General features: G+C 34.8%; 1 protein-coding gene and 1 long non-coding RNA gene across 5 annotated transcripts in view; one reads left to right on the plus strand and one right to left on the minus strand.

Annotated features, from left to right (window-relative positions):
- The window catches only part of LOC124948013 (thyroid adenoma-associated protein homolog), a 24600-nt gene extending 1219 nt beyond the window's left edge, over positions 1–23381 (plus strand). Inside the window, exons 2-16 of one of the 4 annotated variants that reach the window (XM_047491023.1) lie at positions 433–570; positions 17966–18306; positions 18452–18592; positions 18656–19276; positions 19344–19450; positions 19527–19836; positions 19915–20160; positions 20242–20607; positions 20685–20963; positions 21091–21288; positions 21355–21545; positions 21615–22161; positions 22288–22441; positions 22523–22782; positions 22852–23381. In XM_047491023.1, coding sequence (XP_047346979.1) covers positions 18145–18306; positions 18452–18592; positions 18656–19276; positions 19344–19450; positions 19527–19836; positions 19915–20160; positions 20242–20607; positions 20685–20963; positions 21091–21288; positions 21355–21545; positions 21615–22161; positions 22288–22441; positions 22523–22782; positions 22852–23172 — 3903 coding nt within the window. In that variant the 5' untranslated portion in view covers positions 433–570; positions 17966–18144 and the 3' untranslated portion in view covers positions 23173–23381. Of the gene's footprint in view, positions 1–432; positions 571–14261; positions 16569–17965; positions 18307–18451; positions 18593–18655; positions 19277–19343; positions 19451–19526; positions 19837–19914; positions 20161–20241; positions 20608–20684; positions 20964–21090; positions 21289–21354; positions 21546–21614; positions 22162–22287; positions 22442–22522; positions 22783–22851 lie in introns of those variants that run through there. The other 3 variants (XM_047491025.1, XR_007100578.1, XM_047491024.1) reach the window with 3 other exon arrangements.
- On the minus strand, positions 1195–7418 carry LOC124948022. Its single transcript, XR_007100579.1, has 3 exons — positions 6583–7418; positions 3238–3458; positions 1195–2858 (listed from the first exon to the last, which is right to left on the minus strand). It is a non-coding gene; the product is annotated as an uncharacterized LOC124948022 (long non-coding RNA).
- Positions 23382–23583: the final 202 nt, after the last annotated feature.

Consider the following 23583-nt stretch of genomic DNA (forward strand, 5'->3'; position numbering starts at 1 on the left):
CTCTCTCTCTCTCTCTCTTCATCTCTCTTTCTTTCGTTCGTTCTTCTCTCGATTACGTTTAATAGCCATCGGTGCTGACCCCTGCCGACCAATGTCGAAAACATTATTTTGTCTCTTATAACCTTTAAATATTCAACGTACGATGCCACTTTACTTACACACACACATACACACACACATATAATAACTTTCTCAGGTATTTCATTAATTCATTGTGCTTTCCCATGAATAAATTGTTTCCATAATTGTATATATATATTTCTCTCTCTCTCTCTCTCTCTCTCTCTCTCTCTCTCTCTCTCTCTCTCTCTCTCTTTCGATGTATTGTCGAATCGTTATAGAAATGTAAAAAAAAAAAGAAAAAACAAAAAAAAAGAACCTCTCCAATCTTTCTCAAGGGGTACCCAATGACAAATAAAGGATTGGTTTCAGATTCGATAAGAAGTACTCGCGGGGCTGCGTCTCAAGAATGTCGGCGTTTCAGGACGAATACATATATAGAAGAGAGTCGGAGAAGAGTCGAATAGGGTGGAGGTGAAGAAGGAGGTGAAGGAGGAGAAAGAGGAGAAGGTGGGGAAGAGTCGTTATCTAAATTACTCTATTTTCTCGAGGGTCGCTCTAGATGGATTTTTTTCCCTTTTCTCTTTTTTTTTCTTTTTTTCTTTTTCTTTTTTCTTTTTTCTTTTCGTTCGACCAGAACGCCGGTATCAAATCAAGGTGGGTGTTCCTTCTATCTATCTTTCTCTCTCTCTCATTATCTTTTTATCTCTATCTCTCTTTCTCTTACTGTCAACGAAAGAAGTTCATTTTATTTGATGCGACCAACAAGATTTTCGATATTAAGAAGAGACTAAAGTAACGTGTACAGCTTGGTAAATGAAGTTCCGTTATGGAATAGCTGTAGATAGTTAGACGAAGCGATCGGTCCATCCACCCATCCGTCCAACCATTCATCGAGAACGTTCACAATTTTCTGATAACTATTATATTAAATTTAGTATAAGAAAGGAAAAAAGTTCTTTTCGAGTTTCTTATAACGTCGTAAGCTTCCAACGATGCGAATGATGTTGCCTACTATAAAAACAATTGTGAAATTAATTGAACGCGAAGGGAAAGGAAGGATGTACATCTATGTACATAGTACATATATATATATATATATATATATATATATATATATATCACTGTTATATTATTTATCTCCATTTTCTTTTTCTCGTCTTTTACTTTTTTTATTTTAATCTTTCTTTTTCTGTAACGTCGTATCGAAAATCTAAAAGCTTACATCGAGTTCATAAAGTCCTTTGATTAAGTATCTTCGATAAAGAGAGAGAGAGAGAGAGAGAGAGAGTTTTCTATCGGTACGAAGAGAAGACAAACGATATAATAAAAAGAATGAAACAGCATGTATAACGTAGTTTATCGAGTTTAATCCTTATCTATTACGATACACACATCCCTGGTAGTCTTCTAGGATTTTTCAATGTTAAAGTGAATTCCAAGCTTAAAACACAACAACGTGAACTATGCTATTTCTCTTACCTCTTCCTCCATCTAATGAAAAACGTTCGTCTATTATATGTTACTTCTCTTTAAATTGCACTTACGATAAGCATTTCCTTGTATATGCATGTACGTTTGGATGCATGTGTGTGCGTGTATACGTTTAGCGTATATTTATCGATACTCGTTCATTGAAAATGCGAATGACTTTAATGATTATGGTTGAACATTAATGATCGGATAATAAAAGAAATAAAAAAAGAATTAAGGAGAACAGTGGGAAATAAAAAAAGGAAAAAGTTAAAAAAAGGTTTTGTATATATATATATGTATATATCTGGTACGCATTGTGGTCTCTGTCCCATGAAAGAGAGGATATGTTCTCTCTCTCTCTCTCTCTCTCTCTCTCTCTCTCTCTCTTTCTCATTCGTATAATACGTACACACGCAGGTACGTGTTAGTTCTATCCTTCTTCGACAACTTAATGCATGGTAGGCCTACGATCCTTCAGTTCGGTGAGACAGGGACGATATAGGTGGAATGTTAATTTCGAGGAGGGGAGATAAACTGCTGCCGGATATAACAGGTGATAGAAAGAGAATGAAAGAGATAGAACGAGAGACAGAGACAGAGGTATCAATGAATGAAAACGTACTATACTCGCCTCGTGTTTGGCGTAGTATTTGCTCGTTCATTCGTCTCTACTTCGAAGTATTTGCGGCTTTCAAAGTCCAACGATAGGCGGTGACGAGAAGGAGGAGGAGAGCGACGACGATGGCAATGGTAGTTTGTCTCTCCTCCTCTCATTCCTAATTAGACACCGAAGATTTGTGAGAACGAGACACTCGATATATTCACCGTTACCTTTCCTTTTCGTTTTGCCAAACTGTGTAAGCTAATCCAACGTGGCACAAGATTTCGACAAGATACCGTCTATACTTATCGTATTTTTTGTTACACTCTTTTCTCTTAATAGTTGTTATGAGATTGGGGAGGGGGGAGGCCCAGCGTTTTTATACGATTTTTTTTTTTTTTTGGAAAATCTTCCTTGTATGTTTTTTTGTTTTTTTTTTTTTATACTCACGTTCACACGTAGATTTACGAAAATAAAAGAAATCTCTTTCTGCTCCCTCATTCTCTCCCTTTTAACGCCCTGATTTAATAATAAAAATAATGTTCTATCGTTTCTTTTTTCTTTTTTTTTTTTTCTTTTTTTTTTTTTTTTATAAGTGCAGTAATTAAAATTTCAATCCACGTTTATTTTTTCCTCTGATGGTATTTCACACGACTGATATGTAAGTGCGATCTCGATCTTATACATTTTTTATCTCCCTCCGTTTATTCTCCATTCTTTCCTGAAATACGTACGAGGGATATATCTAAAGGCGCTGTTTTAACACCGTAGAAAAATTTCGTTACGTCTCTTTCTCTTCCCTCAAAAAAAAAAAAAAAAAAAAAAAAAAAAAAAAAAAAAAAAAAAAGAAAAAAGAAAAATAAATAAATCCTTCGTCTTTTTACTCCAAACAGATAAAATTATTCAAATCATTCGAATTGCCATCGTTTTACGATTAATTAATTTATCCGATGTTTCTAGTTGTTCGTTTTTCCCCTTTCATAATCGTTATATCTTTAATAAAAATAATTTACGTACAATCGTCGAAATTATATAAAAATAATTGTTCGGTAGTTTCAATGTGTATTAACGAATAAATGAGTGAGTAAGTAAGTACTTACGTACTCAATTTCTTCTTGTTGACCCGGTATCGATACTTATCGTTATTATGGTCGAGTCCATATCCGCTACTTACCGTCAGTATCGAATATCGATTGATACCAATGATGTTGACCAATAGCAAATGCACCGATATCGATGTCTATGACCGAGATAGCACGCTTTCCCTCTTGGTATCGTCTATCCGTTCAAAAACTGGTAACACGAAGCTTAGAACGCGACGCTGAAAAATAACGAGAAATGGAGAAATTTTATATACCTATATAGTAACTATTCCTTGATAAATGTTTACCGGTGAAACCCATTATTATTATATTGTTCTACGGAAATACGGACAATATCTAAAACGAAGCCAACCGAAACGGGAAATTACTTTTTAGAAAGGTCAGGGAAAGCAAAGCTGAGAGAGAGGGAGAGAGAGAGAGAGAGAGAGAGAGAGCACCGAATGAAAATAAATTTTCTTGGAAAAGATTTTGGAGGGTAACAAGGTTTCTTATTTCTTAACACCCCTTAGATGACACACCTTAATGATCGACTTTTGTTTAAATTTGAAAATAAAGGAAATGAAGAAAGGGGAAAATGAGAGGGAGAATTTTGCTTTAAAGAGTGACTAACACCTATATTATAAATGACGAAGTATCAAAAAGAAAAGAATGAAGAAAAAAAGAGAAATATATAGGATTAGTTCGAAAGTTTGTTAATGATATTAACGATCGATTGTTCTTATTTCTTTTCTTTCTTTTTTCTTTCCAAATTGTAAAATTACAAACTCAGCTAGATCAAACTTTTGGTCTATCTAGGAATACTTGGGACACCCCGTAGATAGCAATGGAAAGTAGAGAAATATGAAAGACGCGATGTATTGGAAACATGAATGATTCACGGGCAAGCGTGCGCACGCTTCGAAGGGGTATCGATAAGTGAAATATAATGTGAAGTATAAAGTCTCCACCTGTATTTCTTTCTCTCTCTCTCTCTCTCTCTATAAAAAATATGATTTTTTTCTATCGGTAAGGCCTTCCGGAAAAAATCGCGCACATTTCCTCCGCCCTCTCTCCTTTCCCTTTCCTATTTCTCATTTACCATCTTTTTCAAACAATACATAATTACATGCATTATAGGAATCATTAAAACCATCTCATCCGTTCTTTCTTTCCTTTCTTCCGCTTCGTTAGACCGACGTTCTTTCGTTCTCCCGACGTCCTTTTTATACAGCTATCTTTCTAATCGTTCATCTCGATGTTGGTTACACGAGAACGATTACACCGATCGACTTAATGATATTAAAATAAAAATTATTATATTTATTTACCGTTTGAATGTCAATATAAATCGTGTTACGCCTAATACTACGAATGATTTTCCCGAAATGTTACAAACCTTAATAGCAGTACATAAGTTAAGTTCCGAATTAGAGTAGGACGTTCATATTCCATCGATTAAATCGATATTCTTTCGGGAAGAGAATGAAGGAAGAAGGATGTTCGGAGGAAAGGAGGGAGGGGGAAGGTTCGTAGAGGGATATCTCGTTCCCTTAACGCGATCCCACTAAATTTCTTTGGTCGTTTGTCGATACGATATGCATCTTTATTAGCGACACGTAAAAATATCGTTTGAAGTTTCGATGATTGGATGGGAGACATTCAATCGAACGAACGCGTACATCCTTCTACGGTATTGTATATATGTGTATATATTTGTGTGTGTGTGTGTGTAGGAGAATTGCGTAATTATTTTTTTCATTCTCTCTTTTTATTACATTTGTTTCTTCCTTGTACAATAAGATATAAGGATTTTATGTAGCGTGAGAATGGAGATCGAAGATCAAGAGAAACGATCAATAGAGTAGGAGTACTATATCGGGATTATCGAAGAAAGAGATTTTTCCATTTAGAGTGATCGATAGTAACCACTTATGGGGGCTTCCTACGTATTTCAGGATAAAGCTCGTATAACTAGAATCGAGGTCACTGGCAGCGATACCGATGACGATCTCTCATCTCGACGGTTGAGGAACGGCGAATAATAAGAAAATGAAAGAGAAGAGAAAAATGGATGATAAGAGAGGAGAGGAAAAGAGAAATTGTGGTACATGCGAGAAAGAGAGAGGGAAAGAGAAAGAGAGAGAGAGAGAAAAGTGAGCTATAGAAGACATTGTCTTCAGGACGATCTTTGTAACGTTCTCTAGGAAAGGTTCTCTAAAAGAAGGATAAAAAGAGAGAGAGAGAGAGAGAGAGAGAGAGAGAGAGAGAGAAAGAAACGGAAAGAGATATAGATAGATCCATCGTGTTGAATAATGCAAAAGAGGATCGCGTGGATTTTACAGTGGCTACATTCACTGGTAAAGCTATATGGTTTTATTCGAAACGACGGATATAAAACGTTGATCTCTACTCTCCGTGTATTCGCGGATGCTACAAAAATCGTGCTTACGAGGCGTAATAATTCTCTCTTTCTCTCTCTTTCTCTCTCTATCTATCTCTATCTGTCCCTATCTCTCCTCTTTATTATTTATCACCCTCGTTTGGTGATCAGACGGTAGAAAACAAGAAAGGCTTTCGAACTAGTCCAGACAAATATTCATGGATACTGAGTATTCCTGGCAAAGACTTATGTAGATCGGGATAGGTGGTATAACTGTTGAAACTACGTTCTGGAAAGAACGAAACTCGAGTACTATGCTGCTTCAAAACGTAAAAGAGAGAGAGAGAGAGACTCGTAATTAAATATACTGAGTAACTAAAGCGGAGTATGCTGGAGCCAATATTCTATACGGTCGAACGAGAACGAGGAACGTTTTGCTCGTTTAATATCGACTCCGAAGGAAAACGCATTGGAACGCGACAACCCACGTAGATTTTCCGCTAGGTTTTGTCCTTTCTTTTCGCGATTGCAATTTCAATTGCGATTGCAATTGTGACTGTGACAGAAAGTGAAAAGTATGTCCCCTCTAAAAGTAGCTCCCCCTAACGACTCCAACTTATACTCAAGAAAAATCATTTTTATTTATTTATTTTTATATTCGTTCCACTTTTTTTTTTCATTCTCTTTCTTAATTTTTACAAAATCTTCTCTTTCATTTTGCTTTTCTACGCAATCATAAAATCGATTAAATGGAAATAAAAGGAAGGGGTTGGGTTTAAGGAAGAGAAGAGATAAGTACTGGTTATTATATGTATATTTTTTTTCTGTTTCGTTTTTCTTTTTAATCTTTCATGCGCACTTACACACAAAAGACACGGGCTGCCCACGTGACCGAATCTCCCGTCTCTGCGACAGGGACAAACAATGTGTCTGCGGCCACGTTGGGCGCGGCCTAAATAATAGCGCCAGATATAGGTACTTACGTGTATATACGTATGTATGTGCATGCGCATTCGCTCTCTCTCTTTCTTTCTCTCTCCCTTCTTTTACCCTCTCTTATATCGTACATACGTAGATCGTAGGAGCGACACGTAATTATTACGACGGTGATCGTGAGTGTAACTCGATAGCACTATGTTCTACATACTGAACTATTGGCGCCGAGCTTTACGCCTACTGTTACCTTCTCTTTCTCTCTATCTTTCTTTATTCTATATTTGACGTGATGTGTCAGTGTAAACATATCTACATAAGTTAAGTTACCCACATAGGGGATATTCAAAGATATGAAACGTTTTCACGCACGCCCATTATTCATGCGATATTATACAAGAGTCAACGAATGATTGTTGAGATTTTTTTGTTTGGTTTCTTTTTTGTTTTTTTTTGTTTTTTTTTTTTTTTTTTTTTTTTTTTTTTTTTTTTTTTTTTTTCAAATCAACTCCGACCCTCGGCACGTGTTCCTGACGGATCGTGAAACGAAATTAGAAAAAAAAAAAGAAAAAAAAAGAGAGAAAAGAAAAAAAATAAAAGGAAAACCTTTCAAAGGGTTATCAAGATAACGAATGTAATTTTAACGACGAGAATGCAATTAAAGTCATCGTACCGTTAATGCTTGCAACCCGTCAGCAGAATTACGTGCTCGATAGACAGACAGACAGAGAGAGAGGGAGAGAGAGAAAGAGAGAAAGCTTTTCAAATGAAGTTCAGCCTACCGCAAAAGTTGAAAATTTCCTGGCACACCGAATGGTACACGGTCGAGCGCGTTACCATTACAGACTACCATCGCGGCTCTAAACTTTGATCATTACTTTCCTATAGAGGATTGTTTTATCAACAATGTTCGATTATCGTTCGATATTAATTGCGTCAATTTTCGATAATATTACATGGACCAAAGAGTGAGATCAGAATTGATTTTAATTGATCGCGATACGCTCTATTTCTATTTATATTCGAACGTGTATTTCATTTTAATTCGATACTTAATTCAGAGGTCGTCTTACTTTTAGAATATTAATGTAAAATGTAGATTGAACAATCTCTCTCTCTCTCTCTCTCTCTCTCTCTCTATATATATATATATATATATATATATATTTCCGTTCGCCTCGTTTCTATTCAATTATTCGGAAAAAGAAAAGAATAATCCTGAACGCGAAAAGGTGTATGGAAAAAAAAGGGTTGGAGGGGAGGAAAAGAAAAAGATTTTAAAAGAAATAACGAAAAAGAGTTCATCATCGACTATATTTATTACTGTTGGGGATAGGAGAGGAAATTTGATCGTAGTCAAGAAGTTTCGAGAAAAGTATTCTCGTTAACGAAGAAACACGATAATATTTGCTTGCCATCGTTGTCTCCATTCTGTCTTTTACATTTTATTAACGGAAAAGCTACGGAAATTAGTATCCGGAGTCGTTCGACTTTGAAAATGTCTTGTATAATAACTATAAAGTGTGATAGTATTTATGTAACACTATATATATTTATATGTATAATATATATATATATATATGTACATATATAAAGAGTAAAGAGAGAGAAAGAGAGACGAGAGTGCTGTCAGAGACAGTTCTCGTTCGACGATCGTTAATCTCACTCAAGTTACGACAATGACGGATAGAGAAGTTTCTTTCTAAGACACCCGATATACGTGTATGTGTGTATATATATATATATATATATACATATACATATAAATGCATGTATGCATGTACGTATGTATGTATGAGAGCGAAGATGCCAATAGTAAGTTAGGATGCTGTTGTTGTATTCGTGCACATACTCACCTGAGACACGTCTTCGTAATACTAAAGTCGACTAAAGTTTTGGCAAAAGAGTAGATAAGAAGGAACACTTTCTGAATTCATTTTCGTTGTTATTTTTTATTTCTCCATTCTTCTTCTTTTCTTTGTCTTTTTTTTTTTTTTTTTTTCGTATTAAAAGAAAAACGATCTTATCCGTTTAAAACAAGATTGTAAAAAAAAAAAAAAAAAAGAAAAATAAAAAAGAAATTAATCTGATTCGTTTTAGAAACCCAGATTTTGCGTCCACGCGTCACTTGGCGCGGCTATCGGATGAAATCATTAATTCCCATTGTGAATCGATATGGATTTGCGTGGGATAGGAAAAGAAAAAAGAAAAAGTGAAAAGAGAGAGAGAGAGAGAGAGAGAGAGGGAGAGAGAGAGAGAGAATAAAAAAGGAAGAAAGAAAGAAAGAAAGAAAAAGGAGAAAGAATAACGCGGAAATAAATTCGAGAAGAATAGAAAATTGGAGTGGAAAAAATACGATCCGTGATATGCCCGTCGAGTTACAGAATATTTGCATTCGATATATCAGTATTACTTTTTATTTTATTTTTGCAAACAAGAGAGAAAATCGATTCTTTTTTCTTTCAGTCTTTCTTTCTTTCTTTCTTTCTTTTTCTGTTGTTTCTTTCTTTCCTTCTTTCCTTTTCTGTTATTTCTAGCTCACTCGTATTTTTTAAACGATTCTGTCGGTATTGGAGAATAGAAAGAAAGAAAGAAAGAAAGAAAGAAAAAAAAATAAAAGAAAAATCAAGAAAAAAGAAAAGGAGAAGAAAAAAGGAAGGAAAAATAAGGAACATAGCGAAGAATGAAAGGACAGATAAGTACGTAACTCGTTTTACGGATCGACGAGTCCGATCTAGGGGTGGAACCGAAATCGTTGTTCGAATTCGTGATTTACTTTTTTTTTTCTTCTTTTTTTCTTTTTTCTTTTTCTTCTCTCTGTGTCGGACAAACTGAAGGGAAAAAAAGCTTTATTCAGAGATCGTGTTATGTATATATGTATGTATGTATGTATGTATATATGTATATACAATATAAATACATCAAGGGATAGTATCGTAATATCATGTCACCGGATTTGAAAGCACGTGTACTACTCGCTCGGTCATCAACCCTCTATCCACCCTCTCCTTTCCACTCTTATTCCTTCTTCTCTCTTCCTTCTCATCCTCATCCTCGGCCTTTTGTTTTTTTTACTTTAGCTTTTTTCCGATCGAAGCTCCAGAATTATCAAGAAATGCGAATACCTATACGAATTTTTACAAACGATCGATAAAATTCGCTCTAGGGGAAACCAAATTTCCTTGGGTTCCTTCACGATAGAGAAAGCTTTCCTGCAATATCACTGATGTTACTTTGGAAAAATCAAACACGCCGAACTAGAGTTTGACAAAATGAAGAAGTGAAGGAAGAAGAAAGGAAAAGAAGGGAACGGACGTTTTAATACGAAGCTAAAGTTTTCTTGGCCATTGGTAAACTTCCCTTCGAAGCCAGTAATCAAGAATAGATATCCATCGAGTTGAAAAATCTTGATGAAAGTAAAACATCTCTGGGACAGATATGAAAAAAAGAAAAGAAAGGAAAAAAAAAAGAAAGAAAAACGACATGAAAAAAGAAAAAAAATTATATGAAAAGAGATTCTCATCTGTATGGGATCGATCGATCGTTCTATATCTCGATATAACTTTTCTATCTTCTTTATTATCGAAGGGTATTGGATTAGATTAAAAAGAAAAAGAAAAAAAAAAAAAGAAAAAGAAAAGAAAAAAAAGAGAAAGAGAAAAAGCAAAAAAAAAAAAAAAAATGAAAAGGATAGAAGAAGAAGAAAAAGGAGAAAAATAAAAACGGTCTTTTTACGTCTGATTCTCGGGAAATTTCAAACGCGACATTCTTTCTGGACATTCTCTCAGCCCTCCCGTTGCTTTTCACGTAACGTAGTGCTCTTCGGAGGGAGACACGGATTTATATCGTCGAGGCTGGCTCTAGCATCTCCTTTTTCCGTGTCTCCAACTCGAATAAGCCGGCATTAACGCAACGAGTAGCTTTCCACGCGCGTAATCCTCGTGCCTGCAGAGGTCCGACAATTTACACTTATACTTCGAGGACAAATAATAGTGTATGTGTGTATGTGTGTATATATATATATATATATATATATGCGTCACTGACCCTCGAGATATCTCGACGATTATGCTTACCCTCTCTCGATCTGTCCTTCTTATGCTCGCAAATTTGTCTCTGTTTCTCTTCGAGACAACTTATGGTCTTGGTAAAAGGAAAAAAAGGGACAAAAAATAAGAGGAAAGATAGAGAGAGAGAGAGAGAGAGAGAGAGAGAGAGAGATCCTCTCGGGATCGTTTTCCAAACGATTCGCCATTTTTTTACTCTTGTTATTGACGTAAGAAAAAAAATAAAAGGGAAAACATTAAAATTCATTAGTCGATTAGAGACTTAAATCGTTTTAATATGCGCTTAAACGACCGACGCGACACCGTTATACTCGTAAATCTTAGAAACGAGATCTCCTATCCGTGTGAGATTAAACCAAGTTAGATATTATGAATTTTTTGAGTATAATTAGGTAATCTCAACAACGAGTAACGAGGGAAAATCTTTGCATAATGGCTGCTAAGACCGTATCCGTCGTAAAATCGTTTATAACACGCTATAACTGAATTGCGTTCTTCCGTGAACAAATAAATATGATAAATGCGTCTCGAAAGTATACAGGATTTGCATCTACTCGCAAGCACACACACACACACACACACACACACACACATATCTAAGAATGAATCTGTAAAACCAAGGAATACATTTAAGAGGTATTATTTTCACTCGTGGTATCCGTCCACTTCTCATTTACACACAAACTTTTTATCTTCCTTTTCGTCGAAAGTTCTTCGAAGAATCTCACGATAAACTGGAAAAATGTGAAGCGTTTCCGCGCGTTAAAGTTTACTCCCGATAAGTTTGTAATTCGAGCGATTTAGAAAAACGCTTCTATCTCATGGAAAAGAGAAAAGTTTCTTTTACGTTGCGGAGATAGGAAATTTTTTTTTCTTCTTCTTCTTTTTTTCTTTTTTTTTTTTTTTTACTTTTCTTTCTTTCTTTTGCTCGTTCATTCGGTTCGTTCAAGTTTTTCTAAGACTAGGTATTTTCAAAATTACGTGTCTCCTTCGAGTGATCCCAATAGGAATGACTAATCAATGAGAGGATATATACCGAAATTGTGTTTGTGCATTCGATCGCTCGTCAATCGGCCTTTACTCCAATGTAAATTTTGACCATCTTCTCGTGGCGAGTTGTTGACTTGTTGAGAAACAACAAGGCATCTTCTCTCTCTCTCTCTCTCTCTCTCTCTCTCTCTCTCTCTCTCTCTCTCTCTCTCTCTCTCTCACTCTCTCTCTGCCCTTTCTCTATCGTTCATATTAGAAGTGCCACCTACCTATCTATCTACCCCTTCGTCTACACGCTCGACGAACTATTAAACTTCGATGTTCAAAGTTTCTCATCGTCCTTTATAATCTATCGTAAATAAGAGAGTATATTGCTTAACTATAGGATAAACTCACGATGGACTTTTAAATTCTTATAGATTCGATGGGCAGCCAATAAATAGCTTCCTTAAGAATTGGGATAATCGTTGAAACGGGCTTTCGAAAGCTCTCCTGATCTTAATCCTCGGGCTCACTTTGGAAACATTTCAAGTAGTAAGGAAGATGCGGTAAAGTAATTTAAAAGTCGTTATAAAAGCACTTACCCTAATGGAAAGGCAAATAGGATTTTGGAGAGCGTTGAGTTTGCATCGGTTTAAAGAAAAGGAATCGTATGGTTTCTTTTTGTTTTCTTTTTTCTTTTCATTTTTTTTTTTTTTTTTACTTTCTTTCTTTTTTTCTCACTTATTTCATAATTCCATTTCTTTGCTTTTTTCTTCCTCTAAGCACATTAACGATCTCTTAGAAGGGAAAAGAAGAGGAGGATGATGGAAAGTGCGCTACTCAGATATAGAAAAGACCATAGATAGTTCGAACTTTCTTTCTATTATTGTTTTGTTTTTCTTTTTGTTTACTTCTTTTTTTCTTTCTCTCTCTCTCTCTCTTTTTTTTTTCTTCTTCTTTCCTTTTTTCTCGCAAAACTCAAAGTACCGAGATAACGCGCGTTAAATGAAAACTGGGAAAAAGTAAGTAAGTGAGTAAGTAAGTACGTGTTTCCTTTGGAAAAGTCACGAAAAAGAAAATGAAGGAGAAGAAGAAGAAGAAGAAGAAGAAGAAAAAGAACAAGTAGAAGAAGAAGAAGAAGAAGAAGGAGAAGTAAAAGAAATAGAAATAGAAAGAGACGTTAAAAGATGGAAGGATAGCATCAAAAGTTCTTGTCGTTTATGTTCTCTTTTCGAACTCGTAAAGAGTCAGGAGCGTGAAGAGGTTAAAGGGGCATGGAATACGTGTTCGAAAGAGATAAATACATGACAGGAGAGGAAAGAGAAACAGGGAGAAATAGGAGAGAGAGCGAGAGCGAGATAGAGAGAGAGAGGGGGGGAGGGGAAGAAGATGACGATACGTCATGTCTAACGCGTCATAAATTCGTTGCAATGGAGCATAAAAAAGAAGGCACCATCCTTTATAACCATACAGAAGAGGAAAAGCTTTTTCACTCGAAAGCTTGAAAAAAAAAGAAAGAAAAAAAAAGAACAAGAAAGTAAAAACACCACGAAAATGTTAAAGGAAACGAAATCGTGACACGATTTTTATGCAAGAGAGACCACCCTTTTTTGCGTTTTCGAACGAGCCACGCGAGTATGCAAAAAGAAAGAAAGAAAAAAACGAAAAGAAATAAAAAAGAATAACACAAACCCTCGGTTGCTTCGACATATATATATATATATATACATACATACATACATACATATATGTATATATATATTTTTTTATAAATATTAAGTAAAGAAGCACAACTTCTGACGGATTAATAATAAATAAGAGCATAGTGGGTCGGTTGGAATGCTGAATGAATTTTCATGTTTCACGTAGCGGTTAAAAAAAAAAAGAGAAAAAAAAGAAGAATAAATAAAAAAAAAAGAAAACAAAAAAGAAACGGGAGAACACGGGACGTAACTTTTTCATAACCGGCAGCCTTTATTATTTCAACGTATAACAACAATAGCAACAACAACAACAATAACAACAACAACAAAAACAACAATGATGATGATAGCACGGGGAGGAATTTGGAGGGTGATCAAACAGCAACGCGAGCAAAATGTCACTCCAACTTTCCAATTTCAATTTTCCTCCCTGTGCATTTTTTTCGTCCGCATTGAAAAATTCATTTTAGAGGGTGGCATTATCGATACGAGTTGGGATGCGCAAATTCAACGTCGTAAATCAATGAATGACCACAAATAAATTGATTTTAATAAGATATAATTTATTCATTAATGTATCAATGGAATCAGAAGCAGAACAGTAACAAAGGGAGAGAGAGAGAGAGAGAGAGAGAGAGAGAGAGAAAGAGACAGAGAGTGAGTAGGTGAACAAATGATACCACTGCTGCAAGCTACTAATTGTGACGCAAAAGGGGCTTATCATCGATAATTGATAATAAAATTATTGTACAAGGTATGACACTCGCCGACACGGTATTTCCAAAGCGTTAATCTATCTCTTTCTATCTCTCTACCTCTCTATTTATCTATCTATCTATCTATCTATCTATCTGTATATATATATATATATATATATATATATATATATATTTCTCTCTCTCTCTCTTGTACACGTTTACCTGTACATCATCGTCTACAAAACGTTCATGACGTCGATGAATCGTTTCGCTTCTAACGCGAACGCATTTTTTCTCACGGAGATTGACATATTGACTGTGAATCAAATCGTTGAATTGAATTGCCGGTGATTGCGATGCATATAACATAAACCATTCGAATCGACCGAGTTTCGACAAGGCATCGTAAAAATCAATATCGAAATTATGTGACAGACATGAGAGAGAGAAAGAGAGAGAGAGAGAGAGAGGGTGATATGGTCGACGATAGGACAATCCCGCGATATTTTATTCTTTTTCTTTTTTTTCCCTCCCTCTCCTTCCATTTTTCTTGCGTATTTTCCGCTTTTGTTATCCAGAATCCTAGCGATTACGAATCGACCGATCGATTGATCGTATTAATCGCACGAAAGCGTCGCTTACCGCTCTCCAGCGTGACATAGTTTTCTCCATGGGATTTATGTATGTATGTGTGTGTGTGTGTGTGTGTGTGTGTATGCATAGTTAGAGCTGCGAATCACAGTCCATCATAATGCATTATCTCTCATTTCTACTATACCCTCGTAATACAAAGTGACGCGCTTCCTTATATCGTAGAATAGTATAAGCGGAGCTTATACGGTAATCTTGTAGACATTCGCTTCCGCCTTTGATCCATCCTTTCTCATGGATCTTGTTCGTTATCGATCATACGTTTACAGCTTACGCATTATACTAATCGCTTCCTTCCTAACCTAAGGGTATCAGTCATTTCAATGTACATTTAAATATAATGGTCGGTACGATGCATTTTCTTTACTTTTAAGTAAAATAAAATATTACACGAAGAGTAAAGCAATGAAAGAGAAAAGAAAAAATCACATACACAGGGACGTACGCGCGCGCACATACACACACACGCGCACACACACGTACACATATATCCATAGACGAATCCACCAAAGAAAGATCGAAGTTGTAAGACTCTTGTAGAATATTTTTGACAACGCAACCCTTTGGATTTAATCGTCGGGAGTTCCCGATTGCCGTGGAAGCCTTGTGACTCGGCCCGTTAATTGGATTTGACAGGAGGGGCAGCAAATTGAATTAGCAGACGATTCTCGGTTATTTACGTGTGTCAGGCAATTCTCCGTTGAACGCGTCAAGAGGGGTTCGGACTTTACGTCCGCTATGCTGCGCTTTGAGAGAGACGGATAGAGGGAGGGGGGGGGGAGAGAGAGAGAGAGAGAGAGAGAGAGAATTGTGCTCGTTCGATGCTATACCATGGATGAAGTGTACCGCTACCATGGACCACCAGTCTTGTTAATCTAATATACAAGGTGTCTTCCTAGTAACATGTAGGATTTCAGTGATTCATATCAATAAACTTACTTGTTTCGAAGATATATCAAAGGTCCATAACTTTCAATATAAATTTAACGATTTATTTTAATAAACAAAATCATAAATATAATCTCTAATGGCAAATCTTAAACGATTTTATATCTTTTATAAAACTTAAAAGTGTTAATCGAGACAACTCACTCAATCGAGTGACCTCCATCGTTTGTAGAGCGGGCGAGAGAAAAAAAGGAAAAAGAAAAGGTGAAGTAAGAAAGAAAAAAAGAAAAAAAAAAAAAAAGAAAAAGAGTAAAGTAAGCACTTGCCGTCGCGCGAGCGATCACCTCGATTACAAAGAATACGGTATAACAGTAGAACGAAGTTTCTCAAGAGAGCGTGTGCCTGTACTTTCGGTTAGAGGATAAGAGAAGAAAGAAGAAAGAAGATAAAGGAAAGAGAGAATTTGTCGAAAGGAAGGAAGAGAATGCTCGGAAATTCCCTGGGATACTTCCCATGAAGATATGTAATTAAAGCAACGAAAGACCGACGGATTCTTGCGCAACAAGCAAAGATCGATCTTTGCCCTCGAAATATAAATATAATAGGATGAAACGGAAGAAAATTCATCCACGTACTTACATATACATACACACAGACGTTTATATATATACACATACATACATAAGACGTTCAAATAATAACTCATTGTTTTACTCTCGTTATTCCATAAGAACTGAAATAAATTTTGTTGGTTTTCGATAATAAGCAAAACGATAGAATTCCGATCGTAAAACGTCATTCTTCTTCTCCCTCTTCTTCTTCTTCTTCTTCTTCTTCTTCTTTCATTTCTCTCTGCATAGCATTTAATTTACTATTTTTTAATTTACTAATCTTTTTCAGCAAAGGGAACATGATGCGATATAAACCTGTGCAAATAAAAAAAAACGGAAAGAGAGAGAGAGAGAGAGAGAGAGAGAGAGAGAGAGAGAGAGAGAAAGTATACATCCTTGGAAAAGGGTCCTTAGAAAATAGAACGAGATGAAAGCGAATCTCTTGAGTAAGGGAAACGAGCTCGTGCAAAATGTGCACGCAAACTCTTTACACGTATTTCTCTATTACATTTTAAAGACTTCTTCTTCTCTGAGTAAAGGAATAGAGAAGAGCGTAAAAATGAAAACGATTCATGAACGTAATAATTTCGTTCGTAATAATGTCACGCGAACGAAATGATGTTTCGTACTTTTTTTTACCTTAACTAATGATTATACGGATACAAGATAATTAAGACCTAAAAAAAAAAGAAAAAGGAAAGAGAGAGAGAGAGAGAGAGAGAGAGAGAGAGAGAGAGAGAGAGAGAGAAGGAAAGGAAAAACCAGAAATAAACATAATTACGTAGAGGTAGAAGATTGTAGTGACAGTTCGTCTGTGTAATAGTTTATCTGTTTGTAATTAGATTGTGTGACGTATAACCGTCTCGAATTTCCTCGTCCGAAATGCATTTACGAATAATATTGAATGTCCCATATTTACTTACATAGAAATATGGTGTGTTTCCTATGTGTGTGTGTGTGTGTGTGTGTGCACCTATATATCGAATTATTCTGTTAATTAGCTGGGTTATATATACTATTTACGTTGCATCATTTGATACATCATAAATATTACATGATTACCCTTGCCTTCTCACCAAATATATACTCTACGTACTAATAAACGTGTTAATTAATCGCATTTAATAAATCTCTCTCTCTCTCTCTCTCTCTCTCTTCCTCTTCCTTCCTGTTTTAAACTTAATGTTTCAAATAAATTTTCGATACTTATTAATATATGTCGAAATATACGAGTTTACCGAGGAACGTCGAAGATGGTAAAAAGGGCTCCTAATTAAAGGGATGAATAAAGAAAGACGGTTTGAGATGAGTGAGGTTTAAAGAAAAAGAAAGAAGGAAAAAGAGGGAGAGAGAGAGAAAGAGGAAAAAACGGAAAGAAAGAGAGAAAGAAATACGCTCGGTTACACAATAAGGCAGTGGTGCAGTTAAAATTAGTCTCAAAGAACTTTAAGGCTATAGAGTTGCATTCGCGAGGTCATTGCCCGAAATATTTTACTTGTGTATACGTATATATTTTTTTTCTTTTCTATTTCTTTTTTATTTATTTTTTCTTTTAACTTCCACCTACGAAATTTCTTCACAGAAATTCTGGAACAATAGAAGAAGAAGTTATCGAAAGAAATCTCATTTTTTTATTATTATTATTATTATTATTATTATTATTATTATTATTATTATTATTATTATTAATATTTACGAATTTTCTTATATTGTGATTAATGATTATTTATAAAATTAAAATTTATTTTTCCATTTGTTCTTTGGAAATATTTTTAAGACACGATGATTTACTTATTTTTTTCTTTCTTTTTTTTTTTTTTTTTCTTTTTTGAATGCGTTTAAGATGTCGCTAGCGATTGGATGGACGAGAAGAAAATATTATAGTATAGATGACGCTAGTGAGTCATTAAGAAGATTCTACAATAATAACGATGTAGTTCGAAAATAAACACATGGTCTTTCATACATGCGGTCTAACCACGAATTCAATTTTTCGATTTGCAATCGAATGAAACGAAAAAAATGACTGAAGAAGATTTAAATAAAATACTTACCGATTTACGAGTGTCGAAGAGAAGCGGTGAATTAGATAACCATGAAAAGTTTATTAACCAACGTGATAAATGGAGGAATACGATAGATTACAGTGTGTTAGAAACATGTGTCAAACATTACAATGAAGGTGTATGTATTTCTTTTTTTGTTTCTGCTTTTTCTTTTTCTTTTTTCTTTATAATTTTTCAATGATTAGTTAATTTGACACACAGAGATACGTTCACATCGTATAAACGTATGTATGTATGTATATATATATATATGTATATTGTAGGTTAGATTGGATGCCCTCGCCCTTCTTGTTGAATCCAAAAAGAGTACATTAAAATTTACCAATGCCGAGTTAGATATTATATTTTTATTTCTAATGTATAATCTTGGAGAAAAGTTTGAATATGTGCCATTTGTTAAAAAGGTAAGAGTCAAGTATTATATAGAAATGACAAGTAATTTATTTTTATAATTATGTTTTGTTCAGGCCTTAAAACGAATAAAGGATAGCTTAAACGTTATGAAGAGGACTTTACTGCAACAATCAAAAAGCAGGGTTAACGATTCACCAGTAAAAATAGATAATTATGAAGCTTCTTATAAAGTTATTCATGAGATAGAAGTGTATAATGCATTCTTTTTAAATTTAAGAGACTTATGCGTAAACAATTTATATCCGGATGCCACGTATTCTCGTAGAAAGAATAGTTTGCAAATACTCTGCATTATGTTAGAATTTTTAGATTACGAATTTAGAGATATTACTTGGAATTCTAAACAAGCAGAGAAAATATTTATGTGCTTGCTATTAGACACATACGAGGCCAATAAAGAGATGGCTTTTAAAATATTGAAATCTATTAATCCAATTATTTTGGGTTTGGACGCAGAAAATCGTCTTTGTGAAATGATCAATGTTGCAACAGATTTGGGTAATAGTATTAGACCGATAGACAGTATAACTGCAGCATATATGTTTAAAATATGTATGCTCTCGCCTTTATTGCAAAACGTTCTTTGCGAATATTATAATATGAATCAGTTTCCTAATGGAATTGCAGAATCTCATATTTTGCAGTTGATATTATTTCTGATAAGAAGATTAGAGGTATGTATTACGTTATATACGATTGATTATATATTTTTTCTTCATTTATCCTAAAATCATATTTTAGGTGTCTCTGATGGCAGCGAAAGAAAATATAGTAATGGCAGTTACAAGGTATTCTCTTTACGGATATCTCTTTTGTTTGAGAAGTTTAATATCCAATTGTGACTTGAGGTATTCACGAATTATTTTTTCATTTATTCCATTAAAATATGTGCTGTTATTCTATATGCATTAAGATTTGATATAGTATCGTAGGTACAGAAAAATTATGGCAAGAAACAATTTCTAAGCTTATATTGATGTGCTTTGAGCTGAATAAAGTAGTTTCGATAATAGTGAATAATTCATCCCCTGAGGGACACTTACCAATGGATTTGAGTCCACATACTACCAATGGTTTATTTTTTAATCCAGAGAAGGAGATAATAACCCCACAAATGATACTTCTTTGTTCATGGCGTACGGTAAAAGAGGTCAGCCTTTTGTTCGGTCAATTGGCAATTAAATCAACCATATCTAGTCACAACGTGTCAGGGGAATTATTGACTGAAAATCAAGTAAGATATATCAGATAGTTACTACGATGAATTCATTATTCTTTAATCGTTGAAATGTTTTATTCCAACAATTGCTAGATTATCCAAATAGGAGAACATCTGGTCACTCTTCTTAGCGAAACAAAACACAGAGGTGCGTTTGAACAAGCGTACGTTGGTTTCAATCAATTGTGCACACGTTTATGGCGCATAGAGAATACTACTTTAAATCAATTACCAAAACTTTGGTTACATCAAATTTTGTTAGCGATAACTGGCCTATTGCCTGGCAATTTCAAATTTTGTGCAACCAGAAGAAGCGCAGGAGTACCGTTTATGGTTCAAGTAAGTTGAACGTATGGTTCCTTTTAAAGAAGAGAAAAAAAAATCATACATAATGCATAGTTTCGTCTCATTATTTAACAGGCACTCGTATCTTCCGAATCTTCTATTCAATACAATCCAGATATCTCGGCATTGCACTCTGTTATGAAAATATTGTTAGGATTCACTGAACTCGAGGATAACGTAAACGTTTGGAAAGACATAAAACGTGTGGTTTATGAGAAAACTATATTTTCGGAATTTGAAAATTTTATCGATCTATCGAGAACGGATATAAACGAAAGTTCATGCGAGGATAACAAAATACAAGTTACCGAAATAAAAACTCACGCTTTGAACATTTTGAGAGCTTTGTTTAGACACTCCCCGCTGGGCGATTCCGTTAAAACTTTTATCGCCGATGGTGTAATAGCGGCATTTAAAAATTACGATGGAAAATCTTGGGCAGTAAGATCTTTTTATGATAGTTATTTTTTACGCCTTTATAAAATTTAATATATTAAAGTTATAAATTTGATCGATAGGAACGAAATGCAGCAACTTTGTTGTTCAGTGCACTGATCATTCGAATTTTCGGCGTGCAGAGAACAAAAGATCATATCAATCTAACGGCGGACAACAAAATGACGGGTAAAATATTTTTCGAAAGATATCCTGGTCTATTACCGTTCATGCTGGACGAATTGCAAACTTTCGTATCCATCAACGAGAGTCTGATAAAGCCAAACATACAATCGATCTTGTTATTACTGTCGCGATTGTATCTCAGTTATAATTCTGACGGAGGCGATGTCAATTGGAAGGTCTCTATAAAATTGTTAAGAAAAAAAAAAAAAAAAAAAAAAAAAAAAAAAAAAAAAAAGAAAATTAATAATAATAATAATCTAATTGCGCGTAACGGAACACGTAAGGATATACATGTGATTTTAGATTGACGAATTCATTCATTTAGTTTCTCAATGTGCGAAGTCACCCGTCTGCAAAACTCGCGAATTAGCAGCCAGAGCCCTCGTACCAATGATGACGGAAACAAGCGCTACTAATATTATTAAAAAATTATTTGAAATAGTAACTTCTGGAGAAATAAGTCATTTGTCATTGAACGCCATGCACGGTTACATGTTACAGGTACGGTTTACAAGTCTTTTTAGAAATTTTTCATCTTTATAATTCAACAACGTTCATTTTTATTAGATCCTGGAAATAGTAAAAAGGCTAAGAGTTATAAAGCAAAAGTTAACGTCCACGGATCTTTGTTCATTTTTCGAAGGTACAATATGGATTTTAAGGAACTTGGAGATATATAGCAATGGTCCAGTTTGCTTTCCATTAGCTACAGCTTACTTAGATACCCTTCACGAATTACTTAAAGCGGATTATAAGATGTGAGATATTCAGTCAATCGGATCGCCAATCTATTATCAAACATTTCAACGTTTCTTTTTCGTTTGTAGGATTACGGATACGATCTTATTAAATATATCGAGTACATTAAAACGACACATCTTGGAACATAATATATTAAAGCAGGCACCGAGTCAAGAAATTTATAAAGTTTCTGCTGTTAAATTAATCGTTTATATAGGACAGAATTATGTGTTCAATATTACGGCTAGAATACATTTACATATATTAAGCGTACCCGAACCCGAATTGCAAACGATCGCATGGTCGACGATAATAGAAGTTATAAACGGTGCTACTTGTCCTCACGAAAAGAGATTGTTGAACGATCGGGCTATCGACGTTGCTTGCAATTCTATATCTTATCTTCCTAAATATAATCCTGAATTGCAAGATGCGATTTTCGATTTTCTTTACGCTAGCCTAATGTTTATGGACAAATCTTCGACCACGGAGGATCGCTACGATAAACAAGAAATCTGTTATCTGGTCTTGAACAAGATGAGAATTAATAATCAGAGGCATAGTTATTGCGAAAGAAATAGTTACTTGAGATTGCTTGGTAAATCTTACAGCACATTGCATTGCGAATTGAAGGTATCAAAATACGCTTTACAATAAATTGATAACTTAGTGTGTCTACGTATGTACATACACACACACACACACACACACACACATATATATATATATATACACACACACACATATATCTGATTTAAGGACAATACAATTTCGATAGAATGCACGGAAGACGTTTATAGCAATTTTTGCGACAATTCTTGGATCGGTAGTTTAGAAGTGGATTTCAGAAGATCCGTCTTTGAAATAATGTATCAACTTTATTACACGAACACGGACGTTAGCCGGCAATATTGTAAGTACTTGACGAGACTTCATTATTTTCATTTTCATACGATTTCATTCAATGTATAATGAAATTATTTTCATTTCGTAGCACCGTTGTTAGGATGGTGGACAACTGTCTTACAATTATTGGTCGACGATAACATGGAAGTAAGAAGAGAGGCATCTCGGTTAGTTTGTAAAATCGAATCGAACGGTGCACTGGAATGCGTCTCTGCGATGATTCAAACGTTTTTCGAACAATTTTATAATATCGTTGGTACCAAATATCCAAGCGTTGCGGTAGTTGCGTTATTTTGTTGGGGCACATCGTTATCCGGTAACATGGATTACGAAATGGACGAGACCGATGTAAGTAAACGTCGATTTACGTAACATCGTCATTTTAAGATTCCTATGCAGTAATTACTTTTCAATTAGGTATTCAACAAGTGTAAGAATTACGACTGTTTCGAGCCAGTGCAATTGTCGAATACGTGCGTACAATTCATTAAAGCGATAACCAAACGTTATTCCCTCGATAGTCCATTACCGATGGATGCGATGCGCTGGTTGACCTTTCACCTGAATCTGGATCTAACGAAGGCTACGAGCTTTCGCAAGCTCGTATCGTCATACGGCGATTACGTACCTGTTATCGAAAAGCAACTACGTGATATCTTGGATCCAACATATAAGGACAAACTCCTTCAGATTTTGGCATACGAAAAATACGCTTCATTACATTCCCAGGAATGTTAGTCGTTAAAAAGAGATTTAATGTAAATAGATTTAAGTAAGGCACATTGGATGCTATCCTATTTCGGGCTAGTTTGATCCTGAGAAATAGACAAATAGACAAATAAAGGATAATTTTCCAAAGTGCGTCTAATCTCGAACGTATTTACTTAAAAAAAAAAAAAAAAAAAAAAAAAAAATCAATCATTTCTTTACAATTTCATAATAACAATGACAATAACAATAAGAAAAAAAAAAAGGAATATAGAGAGCGGGAGAAAGCGATGAAAAACAGAAAAAAGGAAGAAAAAGAGAAGAGAAAAAGAGAGCAAAAGGAAAAGAAAAGGGAAAAAGTACGTGAGGAGATAATCGATTCTCGATATAGGAAATTGACGTTATCGATGGCGACGACAGATCGAATTACCGTCTAACGTC

The sequence above is a fragment of the Vespa velutina genome, chromosome 3 (genome assembly GCF_912470025.1).
Source record: "Vespa velutina chromosome 3, iVesVel2.1, whole genome shotgun sequence".
Taxonomy (NCBI): domain Eukaryota; kingdom Metazoa; phylum Arthropoda; class Insecta; order Hymenoptera; family Vespidae; genus Vespa; species Vespa velutina.